Below are 18,475 nucleotides of genomic sequence, written 5' to 3' on the forward strand. Positions count from 1 at the left end.
TGACAAACAGGAACATAGATATATAATGCTGTTAATTCTTTTTTTTTTGCCAGTCGTGCAGTCATAGTCTCGTATGTCCCGACAAATTATAAATTGGAACAACTTTTTTTGCATTGAAGTAATAGCGATTCACACATGCGGCAACTATTGACTATTATTACCGATAGGTGAACTTTACATTAAGTAGTCCTTATGATTATAGCGTGTGATTTGTAAAGTGAGATAAAAAAATTAAACGCAAATTGTTTGTATTAATTGTAACTTATATGAAATAAAAGATTTATTATATATATTAAAGAGCAACTTTTACCTATACTTTCATTCATCTATTTATGTGTACTATTATTATATTATATTTATATCTCCCTATATTAATAAAATTCAGAATTATGTACAAATGCATGTATATTAAATGTGGAAATACTCTCGCATGACACTTCGGATTAATAAAAAATATATTTATACGCAGACAGTACAACTTACAAATCCTTATAAACAATAAATAAGTATCATAAGGTAAATTCGTAATCTCTCGAGTACGACTTTTTCAAGAGTACAGACTCTTGAAAGCAGATCGATCATGATTTCCATTGGCCATTCAAGGCATGTTTGCTATCGTTTTTAAGGGTTGATCGAGATATTTGGCCAATGCCTGCGCTTTCTCGCGCAACAATCCAAAGCCTACGCTCTCCTTCGCGTACAAACACAGGAGCAAATTGGCTACCTCCGTGATAACGACTTTTCCTTCCTGAAAATAGGGCGAATATAATACGTGTAAAATAAACTAGAAAAGTTCTGTTTAATCTATTATTACCATACAATCCATGAGAACAAACTGCAGTTCGTCCTCCTTGAAGGCATTACGCCCATTCTTCTCGTAAGCTGTCCAAATGTTACTCGTGATGGCGGCTGTGACCCTGGCATCCTTATCCCCGTAACCACTGTACGCTAACAATCCACCATCTCTGTTGAGCAATCTGAAATACCATACGTGTAAATAACCGTGTAAGGCGAGATATAATCAATATTTATTTAATACTTTAAAATATAAACAAATTTTGGTATAAATAAAGATATATGAGATTTTTTTAGTACTTTCTATGTAATAACTCAAATCTCTAGCAGCAATTTACAGCGATCATCATTCATATTATTGAGACATCGATTTTTGCGATATCTAAATATTTTAAATACCACGTACAAAAATAATTATTAAAAAAAAAGAAAGATTGGTATTCTCATTTTGCGCGAAATTACTTTTGTATGAATGTGTTTTAAAATGGGACCTGAAGTACTGCGAGCGAAATATTGAAAAGAAATCAAAACGAGTTCTATATTGAAAGAAAATCGTTCATTTCACGCGACACCTTGATGCTGATCTCTGCAAAATTCTTACTCACAAGGTATTTTCCACGCCCCCGGTATTCGCCTGACTAAGAACCTGTGTGAGCGCCTTCGGTTTCAACATATTTTCGCTTTAGATACGAGCGCAATTTCTAACGAATCCTACTTAATTATTATATATACATATGCACACATAAATGTATATTATTGCAACGTGTGTGGAATTTATCTCGATTTCCGCGAGCTTACACGTCTTTCGTCGTTCCTGCGCGTTCCACGATCAGCTGTTATCGTCGAATCAACAAACTGTCAGAGAACGAGAGAGGCGAGGGGAAGGACGTGATGAGTCAGGCGGGAGGAGGAGGGGAAATACGGTCATACAATTGCTATTTCTCGAGACATGCGACTTCGCTTTTCCACGATATCACGTGTAAAGTTTGTTCTTCGCAGGATGCGTTCCGTTTCATGTATGATGCAGAGAGATGATGTATCATTTTATTTCTAATCCTAGCCAGCGCAATAGAGCTCGAAAACTCTCGTCGATACGCGGAGAACACGTTGAGCAAAGAGGTGGCACGGAATCCTAACCAGCGTGCGTATCGACAGAGGCTTGTTGGTAAGGTGAAAAACTGCTGAGCGAAGAGGCACGGAATCCTGGACAGCGGGCCTTGTCAAAAGCTCGAAAACTCCCGCCGATACGCGGAGAACATGTTGAGCGAAGAGGTGACACGGAATCCTACTAATCCTAGCCAGCGCGCCTCGATATAAAGGCTCGAAAACTCCCGCCGATACGCGGAGAACACGTTGAGCAAAGAGGTGACATGGAATCCTACTAATCCTAGCCAGCGTGCCTCGATATAGAGGCTTGAAAACTCTCGCCGATACGCGGAGAACACGTTGAGCAAAGAGGTGGCACGGAATCCTACTAATCCTAGCCAGCGCGCCTCGATATAATAGCTCGAAAACTCCCGCCGATACGCGGAGAACACGTTGAGTAAAGAGGTGGCACGGAATCCTAACCAGCGTACGTATCGACAGAGGCTTGTTGGTAAGATGAAAAACTACTGAGCGAAGAGGCACGGAATCCTGGACAGCGGGCCTCGTCAGAAGCTCGAAAACTCCCGCCGATACGCGGAGAACATGTTGAGCGAAGAGGTGACACGGAATTCTACTAATCCTAGCCAGCGCGCCTCGATATAAAGGCTCGAAAACTTCCGTCGATACGCGGAGAACACGTTGAGTAAAGAGGTGGCACGGAATCCTAACCAGCGCGCGTATCGACAGAGGCTTGTCGGTAAGGCGGAAAGCTGTTAAGGGAAGAGGCACAGAATCTCCCACTCTCATACGGCGCGTAGGCCCCGCCTCTTAGCGCAAAAGCAGCATATATGCGTGGGTGGGGGCAGCGGCTCCTCCTCCATGGCGCGCTGGCGGTCTCCGCCCCGAATACCTCTGCCACCTACTTGTTAACGTGCGCTCCTGATACTTTATTCGATTTAAACGAAGTTTCTGACGCTGCGAAAACCGGCTTTTGCTTAACCTCTCATCTTTATATGTACTTTTAACAATATTTATGATCCTTTGTGCATCTCCACAGATGCGTAATTAAATTTAAACTATTATTTAATTATAATGTAACATTAAAATTACTCCAAATTTAATTTAATTATTTAATTATAATTATAATTATTTAATATCTATTGATTATATAGTATAATTACGTATAAGGCGCAGCAACTTATTTCTTACGATAAAACATAATAAACACTGAAAATCGTTCGTTAATTATTATGTAACAAAAATGTTCTAGAATATTTTATTAATAAAATCTTCTCGAGAAATCACGCCTATCCCGTCGGCATTTGGAGCTTCCTCTTTTTCGTTGATTATTACCATGCAACAATATTTTAAATTATTTTATCGTTTAATTCTTTTCAAGGTAGTATGCAGGACTAGCATTAAAGAATACAAGGATTGCAGATATATTGGTAATAATTAATCCAGCGTGTTGCTTTTCGGAGCTTCGTCGAGCCCCTATCGGATCACATTGCGCCTATTCTCTCCCGTCGGCACTTGGATAGACGTGGTACGTAGTTTCTGTTTTGAAAACATGGACGTGGTGAGCTAGTGTACGGGGGAGATCGCCGGTCCACGGCCCACGCAAAAGGTCAGCGTGGCCGCTCTCACGTCGCTTCTCTCTGGTATAACCAATCATAATGCTTAATCAGCATTTTACATAGCTACGGCATAAATCACGTGAGTCTGACGTCTACTTGTGAAAATTCTCGTAGGTCGATTTATTTATAGCGCATATATATGTTAAATATATTTTTAGAGAGAAATCAGAAAATCACGAGTCATTGTCGATTTCGAGAAATTTCGAGAAACGGCCCCCGAGTGGCGCCATCCGCAGCTGCCTTGCGAGTCGTGACAGATTACGCAGCACCTAGCATCCATTCTAGTTAGTCTATCGTGGTCGTCGTGGTCGAGCGGTTAGCTGCATCAAGTCGGCAGGATTTTGCGAGTCTTTTGCTATTCTATTTTTACGTGAGAAGAAAGAAAAGAAGGAATTGAGAAAGATGCCACGACGTGGACGTGCCGCCGCTCCTCCTCCAAGAACGTGAGTATAACGTAACTCCAACGCGGTGAGGCAACGAGGTTCGTCGTGACGTGAACGTCATTAGCGCTCTCGCGTTACATCACGTGTCGCAAAGTTCACCGCATCTTCGACGCAGAACCTCAAATGTCGTCCCTTTCCTCCGCGAACGCGGTGTCGAATGCGAGCCCTCTGAAAACCTCGGCCTCGTTTACAGCGTCAGACGGAGCTCACCCGCGCCCGCGCCAGCCCCGTCCCGAGTGCCAGCCCATGCCCCGCCGGCCGCGACGTCGCCCATGGTGGCCCAGCCGCAGCAGGGCCCGTCCCTCATGGGTCAGATGGCTGCCACCGCTGGCGGCGTCGCCATAGGATCCGCCGTGGGGCACACCATCGGTCACGCCATGACCGGACTCTTCAGCGGGGGCAGCGAGGCTGCCGCTCCCGAAGTTAGTGCCGCAGCCCCGCAGGCTGCTGCCCCTGCAGCACCAGCCGCCGGCGCCTGTGCCTGGGAGGTCAAGCAGTTCCTGGAATGCGCTCAAAACCAATCTGACCTGAGCCTCTGCGATGGCTTCAACGAGGCGCTACGTCAATGCAAAATGGCCAACAGTCAGTAAATCTTGCTCTCTTTGTCGCTGTCACTTGCCTTAGTATTATTCTTATGGTCATAGACCGTGTAAAGCTACTGCTCTTTCTCTCTAATTGTTTTATGTATTTCTACGTTTTCAGATATCATGTAAATTGTGGCGAATCTAGAAATGTCTAGGAGAAATTGTACGAGCTCTACGTCCTGTAGACCGCTTATGGAAATTTCTGTTTATTTGTACCGTTGTTAAACATAGTTATAAGATAAAATAGTCCAGATCAATCATGTTAAAACGTCCTAATCCTAAAGGACAGCAATAAACTATGTTTGTTTAAATTCTTGTAGTTGACAGGTGCCCTTAATCTTTCCTGAATTAATGAAGATATATGTTATATAGTGTGATTGATGAATAAATAATAAATATACATGCACAATTAAATTATGTCTTAATTTTGTTTGTTAATGACAAAATTATAAAATTTAGAAATCGCATCAGTTTTTTGAGAATTTAGATATATTTGGAAACATTAAAATCCATTAAAATGGCAAATAAAATGAGCAATAAATAGACAATGGCTCACAGTTTTTTCCCCACTTTATATTACAATACATTAAACAAATAATTTATTACAGAAGATGAAAATAGCTTTTATAAGATGATACATTAGGATGGGGATTCGACAAATAAAAACTTCGGTATTCTGACCAGAACCAAGTAAGCGCATCTCTACACGAAAGTATTTGCACTTTACCACATAGTTTTCTCTAATACTTAGCTATTGTATATTTCGAAAATTAGTGTGTGCTTTATGAATATATATATATATTTATATATTTGTCCTATATAACGCGGTTATCTATAATACGGCTTTCTCGTTTACTCGACAAGGAGAGGCAGTTAAACACGCACAAGTAGCACGAGTATGGTAAGACTATCTTTTCTCAGTATTCAATACGCGCATCATCACGTAGCCGGCGATCGTGGCGATCGCGATTCCCAGTCCTGCTTTCCACCAGACCAGCGAGTCCCCCTGCATTAGGCCGAATTGATTTATATGCCTGAAATGTCGAAGCACAAAATTCGTTGTTACTCAACCGAAAGAAATTCCGAATATTCTAGTATGATAAAACTACAATGTCGTACTCTCACATTTTGATTTATATTCAGCGACGTATACAGCGAGCAATACAGAGACACAAATACCGATAAAATTCCAAATCAAACTGACAGTGAAGTTTTATCATACAATTGAACATTAAATCGAAAAGAAAATCTTTTCTGTTAGAGAGTATTTAGATATATGTACAAAAGCGATTTTGAATCGACAGAAAATTCGTGAGAGATTCGTTGCGTGTCGCATGCACATGCTTGAACGAAATAAAGAAAAAAAGCGGTATATACGCTATTAAGCTAATGACTTAATGACATTGGGTGGGCGCCACAAGGAAGAAACAAGCAGTAATATGAAATAAAACCTTGTGAAAGAACTCCACCACGGAGAGGGTAAGGATTCGACAAGCAACATGTGGATTGTACGCCTCATATGGCTGAAAAGAGCCAATAATATTGTAACGTATACGTTTTTTTTATCCGTGCGATGACATTTTTTAATATGAGCAAATCGCCCGGCACATTTAACAGATGGAGAAGATGGAGTTAACTCCAGTGAGAGGCACATGCATCGAGAGAGGAATGTAATAATGACGATGAATTGAATGCAGTTTTCACGATTTGTTCAAGCTTCTAGATTTTTACAGTGTGAAATTGAAATTCGGACCAACCTGTCTCGGTAAAATAATACCCACGCTCCTTGAAAGCGGCTAAACACGAAATATCTCATTGTTAATACCGAATTATCTTCCTTTGCTTTTCTTTTTCTTTGTTTTTTGTTTAATATTACGCTGTCTTTCTTTAAATTAAATTACAAGAAAAAATAAACGAGGAGAGGGTGCGGCGCGAAACGCTAATCTGTCGTCTGAAAGTAACTTTACGATGGGGGTACCGTACGAAAGAAGAAATAAGCGGAAAAGCTCTAAAAAATCTCGTTGCGTAATCTATACTTTCAGATATGTCAGCTACAAAGAAAAATATTATCTATCGTCTGTAAATCGAGGAAGAGCCCGAGATCCGTCCGACAGTTTCATTATAATGCTATCTCTTAAACTGTAATAGCTAAAAACTTACGGGAAGGCTGCCATCGTGGCTAACTTAACGAAGATCTCACGCCGGATTGTCCGCGAGATGCTGTACGGCTGCGGAGGCATCAGTTTGTACTTGCTGCAGAAGGCGGCCGGTTGCAACAGATAATTCTGCTTCATCTCGGAAAGGTCACTTTTATTCGCTACTATCAGAACAGGAATCTTACTGTCGGCAAAGTATTTCTGCAAAGACATTATCGTGAATATATTTATAGATTATTGCAGCGGACGCGAGAAGACGCGGAGTGCTTACGATGTAAATGCGCGCTATGTACTCGAACGACTTCGGATTACTAGCGTCGTAAACAAGTGCAGCCGCATCGCATTGTATTTCCGCCGGCGTTAAGGCATCCTGAACGTTCAGCACGTTGATATCCTTCAGTACCATGGTTTTCTCCTGCCCGTACACATGCAACGTATTCACAGTAATGTGAGCGTTCGACGGTACCACCTTGTCATTCAGCTTCTGCAATTTCGTAATAAAGAGATATACATATATATATAATCGCGATAGTGATATGTTCTTTGATTAACAATTGTAATCAACATTGATTTACCTCGAGTTTGGGGTCGATAAGAGTCCTGCACAACGTAGTCTTTCCGCTGCTCTTCGGTCCTATAACGTGACAGGTATAAACATTCCTACTGGATTGCTTCTTCGCCAGATCTACCTTCTTCTCGCGGGTCACGACAACGGCGCTCGTTTGACACTCGTTGTGATACATGTTGTATCCTAGGTACGCCATGTACTCCAAGGTTTTACGCACGTTTGTCAGTGTCAGCAATGCCCACTGGCACATGTAACCTTGGAACGTGATCCATCCCTGTGAACATATTGCACACACGCCAAATTAAGTTACTTTTGAAATATACATCTGTTTTCTTGTCATTTAATATTTCATATCGATTTACTTCATACGAGTTTTTCAAATTCTAACAAGTAATAATTGCGAGCGATTACCTTTTCGTTCGTGGATACGGTATGCTTGTATTCATCGCCCCACGGTGGGAAAAGACATCGCGAGAACAGCGACTCCATTTCTAAGGGAGAGAGAGCTCCGTCGCGATCGCGATCGTGCTGCATAAACAGTAACGTTAGAAACTCTTGTCCCTTGTGCGATAATTCCGTACTGCAGCCCAGTGGGACTTTCAACCTGCAAATCGACGTTAGTCAGTGACATATTGGAAGAACCATAAGTGCGGCACTGTGACCTTTATACATACGAAGGATGGATATATTCTTTTGACATTTGCAGCTCATTGTCATATCCGAATTTCCTTAACACAGCCCAAGTCGTTTCGTTCCTTCCGCGTTGTATGAATAAACATTGTAAGTACATAAAACCTACATAGATAATTGCAATTAATATAAGTTCGCGTATATTGCGTTCAGCACTTTTTTTTTATATTGAAATAATTGAAATATTCACCTTTCATCGTGACACATCCGTTACATATACCGTCGCAAATGTTTTTCGACAAAACGGCTTTTACGTCCTCCAGTACCTGCGGTTGTAACGGCGTGTTGAAGCACCACTGCTGAAACGCGTTCAACTCCATATCGTTTAAAAGTCCGTCGTTATCTACATCGCATATCTGTATTGGAGAAAAAAAAAATAATATAGTTTATGTCATATTATTAATTTTTTGCACATTCTTATATATATATATATATATATATATATATATAATACATACTTTAAAAATTCGCTGTAGGGCAGTTTTGCACTCTTCTGTGAGCTGGAATAATAATGGAATTGAATTAAAAACGAACTTAAATTAAAGGGAAACGTGACAGATATCTCACCTCCTGTGTATCGTAATTGTACAAAGGTGTAGTCGGATGCAGAACTGCCTTTTGTGCATAATAAAACGTTTCCGAAACATTCTGAAGTGTTTTTGCCGAGCACTGAAAAGAGATGTATATATATATATTTCACTTTTTTTCGTACGCTTTTCCCATTTTTCTTATCTACCGGTCAAACACCATCTTACCTCTATGCAGCTTTCAATCTCCGTGAACTCTTTCATGATTGGATATACAGCCTGGAATTGCAAAAGCAAGAGTCATTAACACAGACGTGCTAAACAAGCATAACTACTTAAGCCTTCTTAAAAAACTGCAAACCTCTATGGTGGAATAATCCACGAGATCAATCTTATTGCCTACAAGCACAACCGGACATCGATTGTCGGGTGAGCATCTTCTGATTAACGGTAGCCAGTAGCTGGCAGCTCTGTCCAGAGTATCCTCGTCGTCCACGGAGTAAACTACGCATATCACGTGCGCCTTTTGGATCTCCTCTGCCAGTTGATCCTCTGTTTGTTCCACCGCTACAAACAACGCCAAGTTAACACAGTTATTACTTTTTGGCTCTAAACAATAAGACAGTTATAGGAGAAAATATGACTGACGTAATAAATTCTCTGACAAAATACTCAATCATGTTTAGATGTCTCTTAATTGTCAATGCAATACTTGGCAATACAGATTTGGCGAAAAGAGAGAGAAATACAGAGGGACGCGCACAAGCTACTCGAGGAGACATACCTGAGTAATCGACTATATGCGTCGGCACCTGCTCCGGCGTGACGTCCGCCGGTATCGTGATCTCCTCGGCCTTACTCGGAACCTCCTCCGCGTACTCCTCGCTCACGAGGGACAGTATCAGGGAGGTCTTGCCGACGCCGCGCTCGCCGATCAGCAGTATCCTGACGTTGCGCCGAGGCGCGACCGGGCGTTGCACCATGCCTGCCCGGTTGTACCGCTCCAACAACGGCGTTCAATCCCTCGCGGACGGCATCCTCGCTTCGCGCACGGATGGTGCCTCGCGGTGACCGGAGTATAACCTGCAACGCACAGCCGCGAACGCGCCAACAACACCGCGCGGCACCAGCCTTGACGACCTCTATTTCACGTTGACATTTTATTTAACGGCGAGGACGACGATCACACCACACCGCACTCTCCCTTTCGCTATCTTCTTTAGTATTTTGCGGCGCGTGTATCGTCCCGTACGAAGCGATCGGTCCCGCACTTTGCTTCATCGACGCTTCATCGAGATCAGCTCCGATCGTCGCTGCTGGAGACTAAGCAAACCCCGGCGAATTCGGTGGACTAAAGTAGTAACGCTCTCCGGGGGTGGCCTTTTCAAGGTTACCTATGCCACCGCAATGAATGATGCCGTGTATATGTGTGCACGTGTAGGTTGGAGCCTTTGAGTATATGTACATACACTCAGAGGAAGGAGCGGTGTGTGTGCGCGCGCAAAGATCTGTACATTATACATTTGCCCTTTGCGCTTGATTTCTCTCTAACGTACAGCAGATAAGGAAGGTATTTTCGCACGTGTGTGCAGTGTGTGTGTCTCGATCTGCGAATTAATTTAATCAATTTAATGCGAAAAAATTCTCTTGTATATAGAGCGAAGCGTACGTCGAGAAATCGAGAGAAAAGTTCCTTCCAACCGGAGCTTTTAATTTTCAAAATCTATATATCCCTCATCGAAGATTTTCCTGTTTATTCCCGAGAATCTCGCAAGATACAAAATATCCTCACTTAATTTTTAGGCTTTTCTCTTGATTTTTTGATACGCTAATCATTTCTGGTAATAAATCAACGCGCAGGAAATTAGAACGGAAATAAGAATATACGATTCGATTGGAGAACTTTCTCGCTTCTTTTTCTTCTTCTCTTTGAGAAGACACTCGACTTTTTCGAATTGATATGGCCAGGTATATTGTTGCCAATAATCGATTTGAATAAATATACGAAATCGTTGTATGTATATATCAATTAACAATATTTGTTTAGTGTAAGCAAAAAAAAAAGCGGTCAATTCCGTTAGAACTTTTAAAAATTCTTGGTCCACACTCGGTGGCTTATTTCTCTAATCACCGTCATCAAAAACTTTCTCGTAAGATATATTGGAGCATGTAACCTGATCGGATCGCGCCTTACGATTTACAATTAAATTTTATTAACGCATGCGTGTCCCTCGTTGACTGTGTTATTGTTTAGAAATCTGCTCTGATCTGCTCGTCGAGAAGGTTGGATTGATTCCGATGTACGCGCCGTAATTAACGCACGTGGACGTTTTCTGCACTGCACGTTGATAATATCGATCAGCTGGACGATTTGACAAAGTTTAACCTGTCAAGCCAACCGGCAATTTATCACCGGCTTCCCGACTGGCGGACGACTGGCAAATGTTGCACGCGACTCGAGCCTCAGCCTCAGCTCTCCTGACCGTGTTGATGCTACTTTGCATAGCGAGGAGTATCCGTGCCCAGGTTTATCAGAACATGTCAAGTTTCGCCGGAGTGCATTCTGTGGCCTACGTCACGGTGCCGGACGACGCAGTTGCGAAGAGATTAGCGCGGTAAGAGTTTGCGACGTTAAAATTTAAAAAATGCTTGTTAACACGATTATCGCGTTGGCGATTCTTTAACACGCGACCTCTCTCTTTTTCATGAAGCGGTCTGGTTGAGAATAAGCTCGCTGCCTGCGTTAATATCATCCCGCAACTCACCTCTATGTAAGTTTCTCGTCATTCATTATATATATATAGTTTAGACAAATTGAAAAATTATTTTCCCAACAGTTTCGAGGAAGAATTTCAATATTATATCTCTTCTCTCATTCACAGATATGAATGGGAAGGAAAGATTCAGGAGGAGCCTGAACTTCTGTTGGTAAGAAAAAGATCTATCGAGCTTTGCATTCAATCAATGCAGAAACAGATTTATTGATCGTCTGTTTATACTTGTAGATGATAAAAACCAGAACGGAGAAAATAGACGCTCTAACAAAATATGTCAAGTGAGTTAAGCATAGCTAATGTGTATCTATTTTAAAATTATGGCAACTTTTGTAATTTGATCTTTTTACAGAGAGAATCATCCATATACAGTTTGTGAAGTAATTTCTTTGCCCGTAAGTTAATTCACATGTTTTATTCTGCTAAAATAACTGTCTGTGGTATTTTTAATACAGTCAGAAAAACAAAACAGAATAGTAATAGTCTTAGAACATATATTACTATATATGTTCTAAGGTAATAGTTCAATAGTAACTAACAACATAATATAATACTGAATAAATACACAAAATGTAAATTTTATAATTAAATACACAAATTTGGTAAATCTTTTTATTTTAGATACAAAATGGAAACAGCGATTACCTAAAGTGGATTAGCGATGTGGTGCCACCACTTGATAAAAATGCTTAAGATAATTAAGATATATAAGTATGAATGATCGATAATTCATCAGTAAATTCATTACTTCACGCATATTTCTTCTTCAAGCTGAGTTAAGAATAAAAACCTAGTTGTAACATACATGCAATAAACAATCTAGAGAACGTGAGAGATTTGCATTTGCAAATTCTTCATTTACATTAGAATATGTTAATTATTACAGTGAATTCGATTGGACGCCCTAGTGCGCACTCAGGACACATTAATACCGTTATACAACGTTCTAATTTCAATGTAAAAGTATCTAAAATAATAAAATGCTCAATACATATTTTACAAAATAATATAATAACGTATTAAGAATTTTGCTCCGTTTAATTCGTTCTTATATTTATATTAAATAAATATTTTTACATTGATTTATATATAACGGTTTTAATGTGCCTTGAGTGCGCACTAATACGTCCGAATTCGCTATTGGACATGCTCAGTGACAATATTAATAAATCTATCCATAAAAAATAAACATACCGCTCATTTTGCTATAACGATTCAATTTGTTTTTTTAAAATTGCTTACAGAAAAAGAATGAAGACAAGAAACATATTTTAAAAGAAAATACTTTTACTCCTATACAATCAGTTATTAAACCAAAATCCGTGAGCTCTATAGTATTTTGGAGCGAACCATTGAGGAGTAGAAAATGTCCCAATTCCTAGACAAATGATATTTATATAAAGATTGTACTACTCTCTTTTTTTTATTAGCTAATACTGTTTTACTATGTAGGAAAAAATCAAAAATACAAATTTTGTGTTGCTTTCCTTTTCTCCATCAAACCACAGTTGTTTATAGTTGAGTGTAGGAAACGCTCCAGTATACTATAGAGCTCACTGATCAAAATCGATATTAGAAATTTTAATACAAAACATTCGAATTCATTTTCTGGAAAACTTTGCTTTTTAAATTGTGTCGTGACTACGGCAAATGAGCAATATATTTATCTACTCTTAAACATGATTTTGTATGTTTATGTTGTACTATGAAATATAAATGTATAATTTTCACGTGGTATTTTAAAAACAACACATTAAACCTTCCTACATGACAAATAAATTTTAAGGCTCCTGACTATTCAGTCTCGCGCATTGATGGTGATAACATTATCACGGTAAGAATTAGAATCTTGTTCATCATACTAAGTTTTACAACACGTTCTCAATAAATTGATAATTTATCAAGAATTTACGGTTTAATTTTTGCAAATTAAACCGTGCGTAGATTCTCATTAGTCCCCTCCTTTTATTATTTGAAATTTTAAAATTTTTGAGTCTAATTTACTTTTAAAAATTGTGACGTCACAGTTCCGATATAGTCACGGTAATTTAAGTCAGAAGCCTTAAGATACTGATATAAACATCAGCTTACTTCTATATAAAACATTTAACTAATTAATTTGTAACTAAGTATCTGAATCGACTGGAGTGTTACAAACAATTGAGATAATGCCAACATGGTCAAAAGCGGATCTTGGTGCTTAATAATCTTAAAATATGTGAATGTTACAATTTTCAGTTCATGTAAAATAAAATTCACATATAAGATTATTAAGCATCAAGATCCATTTTGGACTATGTTGACATTCTCAATTAATTAATTTATTATTTATTCTGGTCGAATACAAATAATTTGCATTGTGCAGTACTTTAAATCTTCATATAAAATAATTGACAATTTTTTACGATTTGCATTACAAAAAGTTACGTCAGAACTATATACTGTGTATATGTGTGTTATATATTATATAAAAAATATAATTTCCAAATTAAAATTGCCAATTTATTTATAAACCAAAAATATTCTCAAAAACGACGAATCTCCAGGTGTACTACATTCCGTACATAAAACATTTAACTAATTAATTTATTATTTATTCTGCTCGAATATAATTCGCATTGTGCAGTATTTTAAATTCTGATTTAAAATAATTGATAATGTTTTACGATTTGCAAAGAGCTACGTCAGAGTTATACATAGGCTGCGATCCGATTCATTCTCACAACGCTTTTGGAATCATTTTATCCTTGTTAATCGAATATTAAATAAAGACAAATGATGCTCACGAGCACTGTGAGCGTAAATCAGATCGCAGCCATATTGTGTACATATTATATATTATATAAAAAATATTATTTCCAAATTAGAAATGTCAATTTACTCATTATCGACAGCCCTTTTTTTGTCCCTAAATATGAGCCTCTCTTAACGTATCAAAGTTAGAGGAATTTAACTATTTCCCTATCACGCTGGCCTATCAGTGTGGGTTAATAGGGGGATTTATTCATAGATGAAAAATCTTCTCAAAAATATTGCGCACACTCCAGATCGTACATTCCAACCAATTCCGAGTCTGAATATACGATCTGGATTGTGTGTAATCGAAGATGACATTACTGTTCGCCCTTGTAGCCAGGATAAATTAGTAATAACGCAGATGACAACGTCTGATTAATTTTCATATCGTAAGTTTTACCTAAATAATGCCGACATATAGGACAGAAGTAAATCTCAGAAGCAAAGCTCCGTTTTAAACATTTTAAGCAGATGTTGTGTCCGCAGGTAGTCGTTACAGGATCGTAAAGTATTCCAAGGCAGCAAACGCACTTAAATCTGTAAAATACAAAATTGTATTGTCAAGTGTCAGGTTGATTATTCAAAGTTATTTAAAAGGGCCTAATATTTTTTTAAAAGAATAGTACCTCTCTGAAACACACTCCAAGAAGGCAGGTTTCCCATCGATCAACGTTGCTCTACATTCGGCCCACAAATTTGCATTTACTTCATCGTCTTCTATTAAACTCTTTAATTCATCCTCCAAATCAAAAGTTTGCTTAAGTTGCTTAGACCTCCTAGACTTCTTACTGGCTATATTGTCCAGTGACTGTTCGTCATCGATAGCAGGTCGTTTCTTAGCTGTGACTGAATTCGATGTCTTTACTGAATCGAGATATCCATCAGGATACAACATCTTCAAACCAAGAAAAGCGATTCTCTCTTTTCCTTCTTTGGTCCATGGTGCAGGAGTGGGATCATCTCTTCTTAATACATACTTCCACATGATAAAGCCGTTGCTTGTGTCCGGGTAATATTTTACCACTTTATATATACCATCGTATCTGTGACAAGAGAGATTAAAGATTATTTAAAAAATAAATAGAGTGCCATACTATATATGTATTTTTATCAACGCGTTTAGAAAGTATACCTATTCCCTTCCTTTGGTGCATATTTACTAAATTTCCCTAACTTGTAATTGCGCACGACTCGAACTGGTTTCCCTAGCATCCAATTGCTTTTAGTGGCCGCCGCGCCAATTTTATCATTTACAGAAGCATTACAATTCTTAGCTAATGCCAAATTCATCCGGGTTAGTGTCTGGTCCTTGCTTTGTTCGTGGTTGGTTCTTTTGTTACCTGTATTCATTAAAAAAAAAAAAAATACAAATATGCACGTATGTATGTGTATTAATTACACATAGACGAATTTTGTGATTGCAGGACTCTGATAAGCAACAATTATTTTTAATTTTGTATACGATACCTGACAGATCTCTACCACCCGAACCGCTGTATAAAAATTCATCACCATTGTCATAGTCCTCCTCGTATCCGCCCGATAAAACAATAGAATATGCAAAATCCTTTTCTCGTCCATGGATGCCAGCTACGGGCGGTCTATGCACTCCCGCTTCCGAAACCTGAACAAATATTTCTTTTTCATATTCATTCCACAAATTCATCGAGACACTATGTGCAATCTAGAATTTTTCTCTACCTGAATTCTAAACATCCAAGTCGTACCAACGTCCACACCCGGAATTGGTCCGCAATGATTTTCGGGTACCAAGTAGCACACTTTTTGTCTCCGGACACACGCCATTCCGCCACCCCAATTTCGTTCATTTTTGTCACGGACTAACTTCTTTTTTGTTTGCTTCAATTTGTCTCCTGCCTACAATTAACGTAAGAGAATGGTAATGGCAATGATAATGAAAATTGTGACAAAATAATCAATAAAGGTATATGTGTACCTTGACAATTTCATTTTCATCATTCTTGCATTCAGGGCAATACCAATACGCTTCCTTTGGCAATTCCAGGAGCGGTGGATTCAGACATTTTGTATGATACATATCATTGCACTCGTCGCAAATCAAAAGCGTATCCTCGTCCTCCTTGCCTGCACAGCTTGTACAGCCGCATGATCGACACTGCATATCAGGATTGTCCTCGCACTCGTCACAAGCAGGGGCTACACGTCTATATTTGCCATTACTTATCATGAATCGCTCGTCTTCTGCAGTTCTCTCTGTTAACAACTTGGGTGCTTCTATCGCATATATTTCTTCTCTGACTTTCTTTCGAATGCAAAGTTCATTGTTGCTGTTGAAACAAAAAATTTATTCAAATTAAAATTTTTTTGTATGATTTTAGACTCTGCATTTGGTATTTTATTATTTTGTTTTATTATTTTGTGTACCAATACGATAATGACAAAACGAAAACGTACCTGTTGATATGCAATTGTCCAACCAGCTCTTTCAATCGTCTCTTTTCCACTACATCAATTATAGTGAAATCGAACCACAGTCCAATTTTATCGGGACTATCTATATCATAATTAATCATAACTTTTTGACCAACAGATAATTCTTCAAACGGTATAACATGTCGCGCGCGTGGTCGTACAAATTCTTCAGATATGTTGGATGGACAGATTACGTTATCACACTCCCATAGTATTTTATAAAGCAGTTCATCTCCCTTTTTATAAATATTTTTTATAATAGCTTCAAACCAGGAACCAGTTCTTTCATCAATACAATCAACTGCATCACCAATTTTATAATATAAACTTTCAGCTTCTTCCAATTCTTCTTCTTCTACCTCACTCACTTTTTCTTCTTTGGTACTTTCTTCATTGGTAGAAGTTACTTGTTTCTCAACATTATCTACCTCTGTCTTTATCATAAGCAATATGATATCATTGAAGTTGATATTGTAATTATCAAGGTGGTAGCCATTTTCTAATTGCTTCCCGGAAAAAAATAACCGTTGCAAGTCCTTTTCAATATGCAGCTGTTTTTCAACTTCATCCTGAAAGACAAAAAAATATTCTTATAAACGTATATTTTATTAAATACTTGTAGTTAAATCATATCATATTTCAGCATATGAATAAATATTTTTGCTAGAAATGTAATCATATTATTAAACTAAAATATGGCGACCATATTCAGTGATAAAGGAGCATCTCTTTTGACCGTGATCAAATGGGTGCCACTTGACAATAACAAAGTTAATAACAATAAATAATAATTGATGAATAACCAGTGACTTATGTGACTAATTATTATTAGTCATATATCTCCTTGGCTGAAAAAATGCGTTACAAAAGACAAGTGACTTGACGCTACGGCACCACTCATGGCACTCATTTGCAGGTTTCGAAAATAATAAGTCAATTAACGATACCTTTAAATTTTCCACCGTAGTGAGTTTGTTGATCTTGACCGATATTTTCTTCTTCCCATCTATGGTCTTCACTTTGATGGACATGTCTAACGGAATAAAGTTATTAGGTGAAAGAGAGATAATGTACAGTTCTGGACCACTGGGCCACTGAATGAAGGCGATAACGATGAACTTAACGGACGACGTTGAATATTGAAAAGAGAGAATTTATGTAGGAGGTTAAGAGGATAAATGAGAGAGGCAAACTTAATTTGCTTATATTAATAATTTGTACACCACTTTGCCCTCTGCATACGCTACACCACTATTCGTCGCCACTATCCATGACAGTGACACTACTGACACAATTGACAGTTCTGATGAGCGATCGTTGATCGTTAGACCGGTTAGACCAACTTTGGCGGGAACACTGAACACAGGTACGAGAGCATCTATTACTGTCTACTACCGCGACAACAAGGAACAGATGGAGGGAAAGTCTGGCGTGTTATTCGTCGATGTGTTTTTAAACGGTTAAACGGAGAGAAACTTGGGAGAGAGAGGACATAACCGCAAAATGTCTTAAGCGCACCAACGCCACCTGAAGAAATGGATGTGAACTACGTAGCAACAAATTCCCCTTTTCTGCACCGTGGGTATACAATTTGTGATGCGTGTCGATCGCGTGAATATCCACTTTTTGAGACTTTATATTCGCTCGACGATGCCAAGTTTCAAAAACACAACATATATCGGTATACCAGCAGTCTGGAAAAGTGGAAGAAGTATATGGACACGCACCCTCAAATATGTATACCCGCGGTGCAGAAAAGTGGGATGTGTTGCTACGCAGTTCACATCCATTTCGTCAGGTGGCGTTAGTGCGCGAGGGCAGTTCGCGATAGCATGGAAAAGGCCGTCATGTCCTCTTCAGGTCGATCAGGTTTCTCTCTCTGTAGGGGCCGGGGGGGCGGGGAAGTGAAGGATCGCGCCGGAAACGGCAGACGGCGCGTACCGCGTTCACCGGATGTACGTCGAG

At 39.0% G+C, this 18,475-nt stretch overlaps 5 protein-coding genes across 8 annotated transcripts; 2 read left to right on the forward strand and 3 right to left on the reverse strand.

The window, feature by feature from the left end:
- Positions 1–251: 251 nt before the first annotated feature.
- LOC105450814 (ragulator complex protein LAMTOR2) lies at positions 252–1,674 on the reverse strand. Its single transcript, XM_011690844.1, has 3 exons — positions 1,401–1,674; positions 815–977; positions 252–748 (listed from the first exon to the last, which is right to left on the reverse strand). The coding sequence occupies exons 1-3, from the start codon at positions 1,466–1,468 to the stop codon at positions 599–601; spliced, it is 381 nt and encodes a 126-aa protein (XP_011689146.1). The 5' UTR covers positions 1,469–1,674; the 3' UTR covers positions 252–598.
- Positions 1,675–3,475: 1,801 nt separating this feature from the next.
- LOC105450815 (coiled-coil-helix-coiled-coil-helix domain-containing protein 2, mitochondrial) lies at positions 3,476–4,959 on the forward strand. Its single transcript, XM_011690845.1, has 4 exons — positions 3,476–3,597; positions 3,677–3,961; positions 4,155–4,543; positions 4,664–4,959. Exons 2-4 carry the CDS (start codon positions 3,921–3,923, stop codon positions 4,672–4,674), a joined length of 441 nt encoding a protein of 146 aa, XP_011689147.1. The 5' UTR covers positions 3,476–3,597; positions 3,677–3,920; the 3' UTR covers positions 4,675–4,959.
- A 138-nt stretch (positions 4,960–5,097) lies between these two features.
- On the reverse strand, positions 5,098–10,019 carry LOC105450816 (mitochondrial Rho GTPase). Of its 2 annotated transcripts, XM_011690846.1 has the most exons (13): positions 9,271–10,019; positions 8,848–9,053; positions 8,715–8,765; positions 8,527–8,628; positions 8,418–8,459; positions 8,150–8,315; positions 7,944–8,064; positions 7,681–7,873; positions 7,277–7,543; positions 6,973–7,185; positions 6,706–6,902; positions 6,303–6,341; positions 5,098–5,579 (listed from the first exon to the last, which is right to left on the reverse strand). In XM_011690846.1, the coding sequence occupies exons 1-13, from the start codon at positions 9,467–9,469 to the stop codon at positions 5,453–5,455; spliced, it is 1,923 nt and encodes a 640-aa protein (XP_011689148.1). In that variant the 5' UTR covers positions 9,470–10,019; the 3' UTR covers positions 5,098–5,452. The 2 variants fall into 2 exon arrangements, with proteins under 2 accessions (XP_011689148.1, XP_011689150.1); XM_011690848.1 differs by lacking the exon at positions 6,303–6,341 and having other exon boundaries at positions 9,271–10,017.
- Positions 10,020–10,696: 677 nt separating this feature from the next.
- Positions 10,697–12,267, forward strand: LOC105450817 (protein CutA homolog). Of its 2 annotated transcripts, none has more exons than XM_011690849.1 (6): positions 10,697–11,101; positions 11,198–11,257; positions 11,324–11,414; positions 11,492–11,541; positions 11,613–11,655; positions 11,882–12,267. In XM_011690849.1, exons 1-6 carry the CDS (start codon positions 10,929–10,931, stop codon positions 11,951–11,953), a joined length of 489 nt encoding a protein of 162 aa, XP_011689151.1. In that variant the 5' UTR covers positions 10,697–10,928; the 3' UTR covers positions 11,954–12,267. The 2 variants fall into 2 exon arrangements, with proteins under 2 accessions (XP_011689151.1, XP_011689152.1); XM_011690850.1 differs by having other exon boundaries at positions 10,705–11,101; positions 11,369–11,414.
- Positions 12,268–13,734: 1,467 nt separating this feature from the next.
- LOC105450818 (E3 ubiquitin-protein ligase UHRF1-like) lies at positions 13,735–18,026 on the reverse strand. 2 transcript variants are annotated; one of them, XM_011690852.1, is made up of 9 exons: positions 17,801–18,026; positions 17,458–17,543; positions 16,493–17,079; positions 16,014–16,365; positions 15,758–15,934; positions 15,524–15,680; positions 15,189–15,396; positions 14,683–15,099; positions 13,735–14,593 (listed from the first exon to the last, which is right to left on the reverse strand). In XM_011690852.1, the coding sequence occupies exons 2-9, from the start codon at positions 17,539–17,541 to the stop codon at positions 14,374–14,376; spliced, it is 2,202 nt and encodes a 733-aa protein (XP_011689154.1). In that variant the 5' UTR covers positions 17,542–17,543; positions 17,801–18,026; the 3' UTR covers positions 13,735–14,373. The 2 variants fall into 2 exon arrangements, with proteins under 2 accessions (XP_011689154.1, XP_011689153.1); XM_011690851.1 differs by having other exon boundaries at positions 17,458–18,026.
- Positions 18,027–18,475: the final 449 nt, after the last annotated feature.

Source organism: Wasmannia auropunctata, unplaced genomic scaffold (assembly GCF_000956235.1).
Source record: "Wasmannia auropunctata unplaced genomic scaffold, wasmannia.A_1.0 LD336055.1, whole genome shotgun sequence".
NCBI classification, from domain to species: Eukaryota; Metazoa; Arthropoda; class Insecta; order Hymenoptera; family Formicidae; genus Wasmannia; species Wasmannia auropunctata.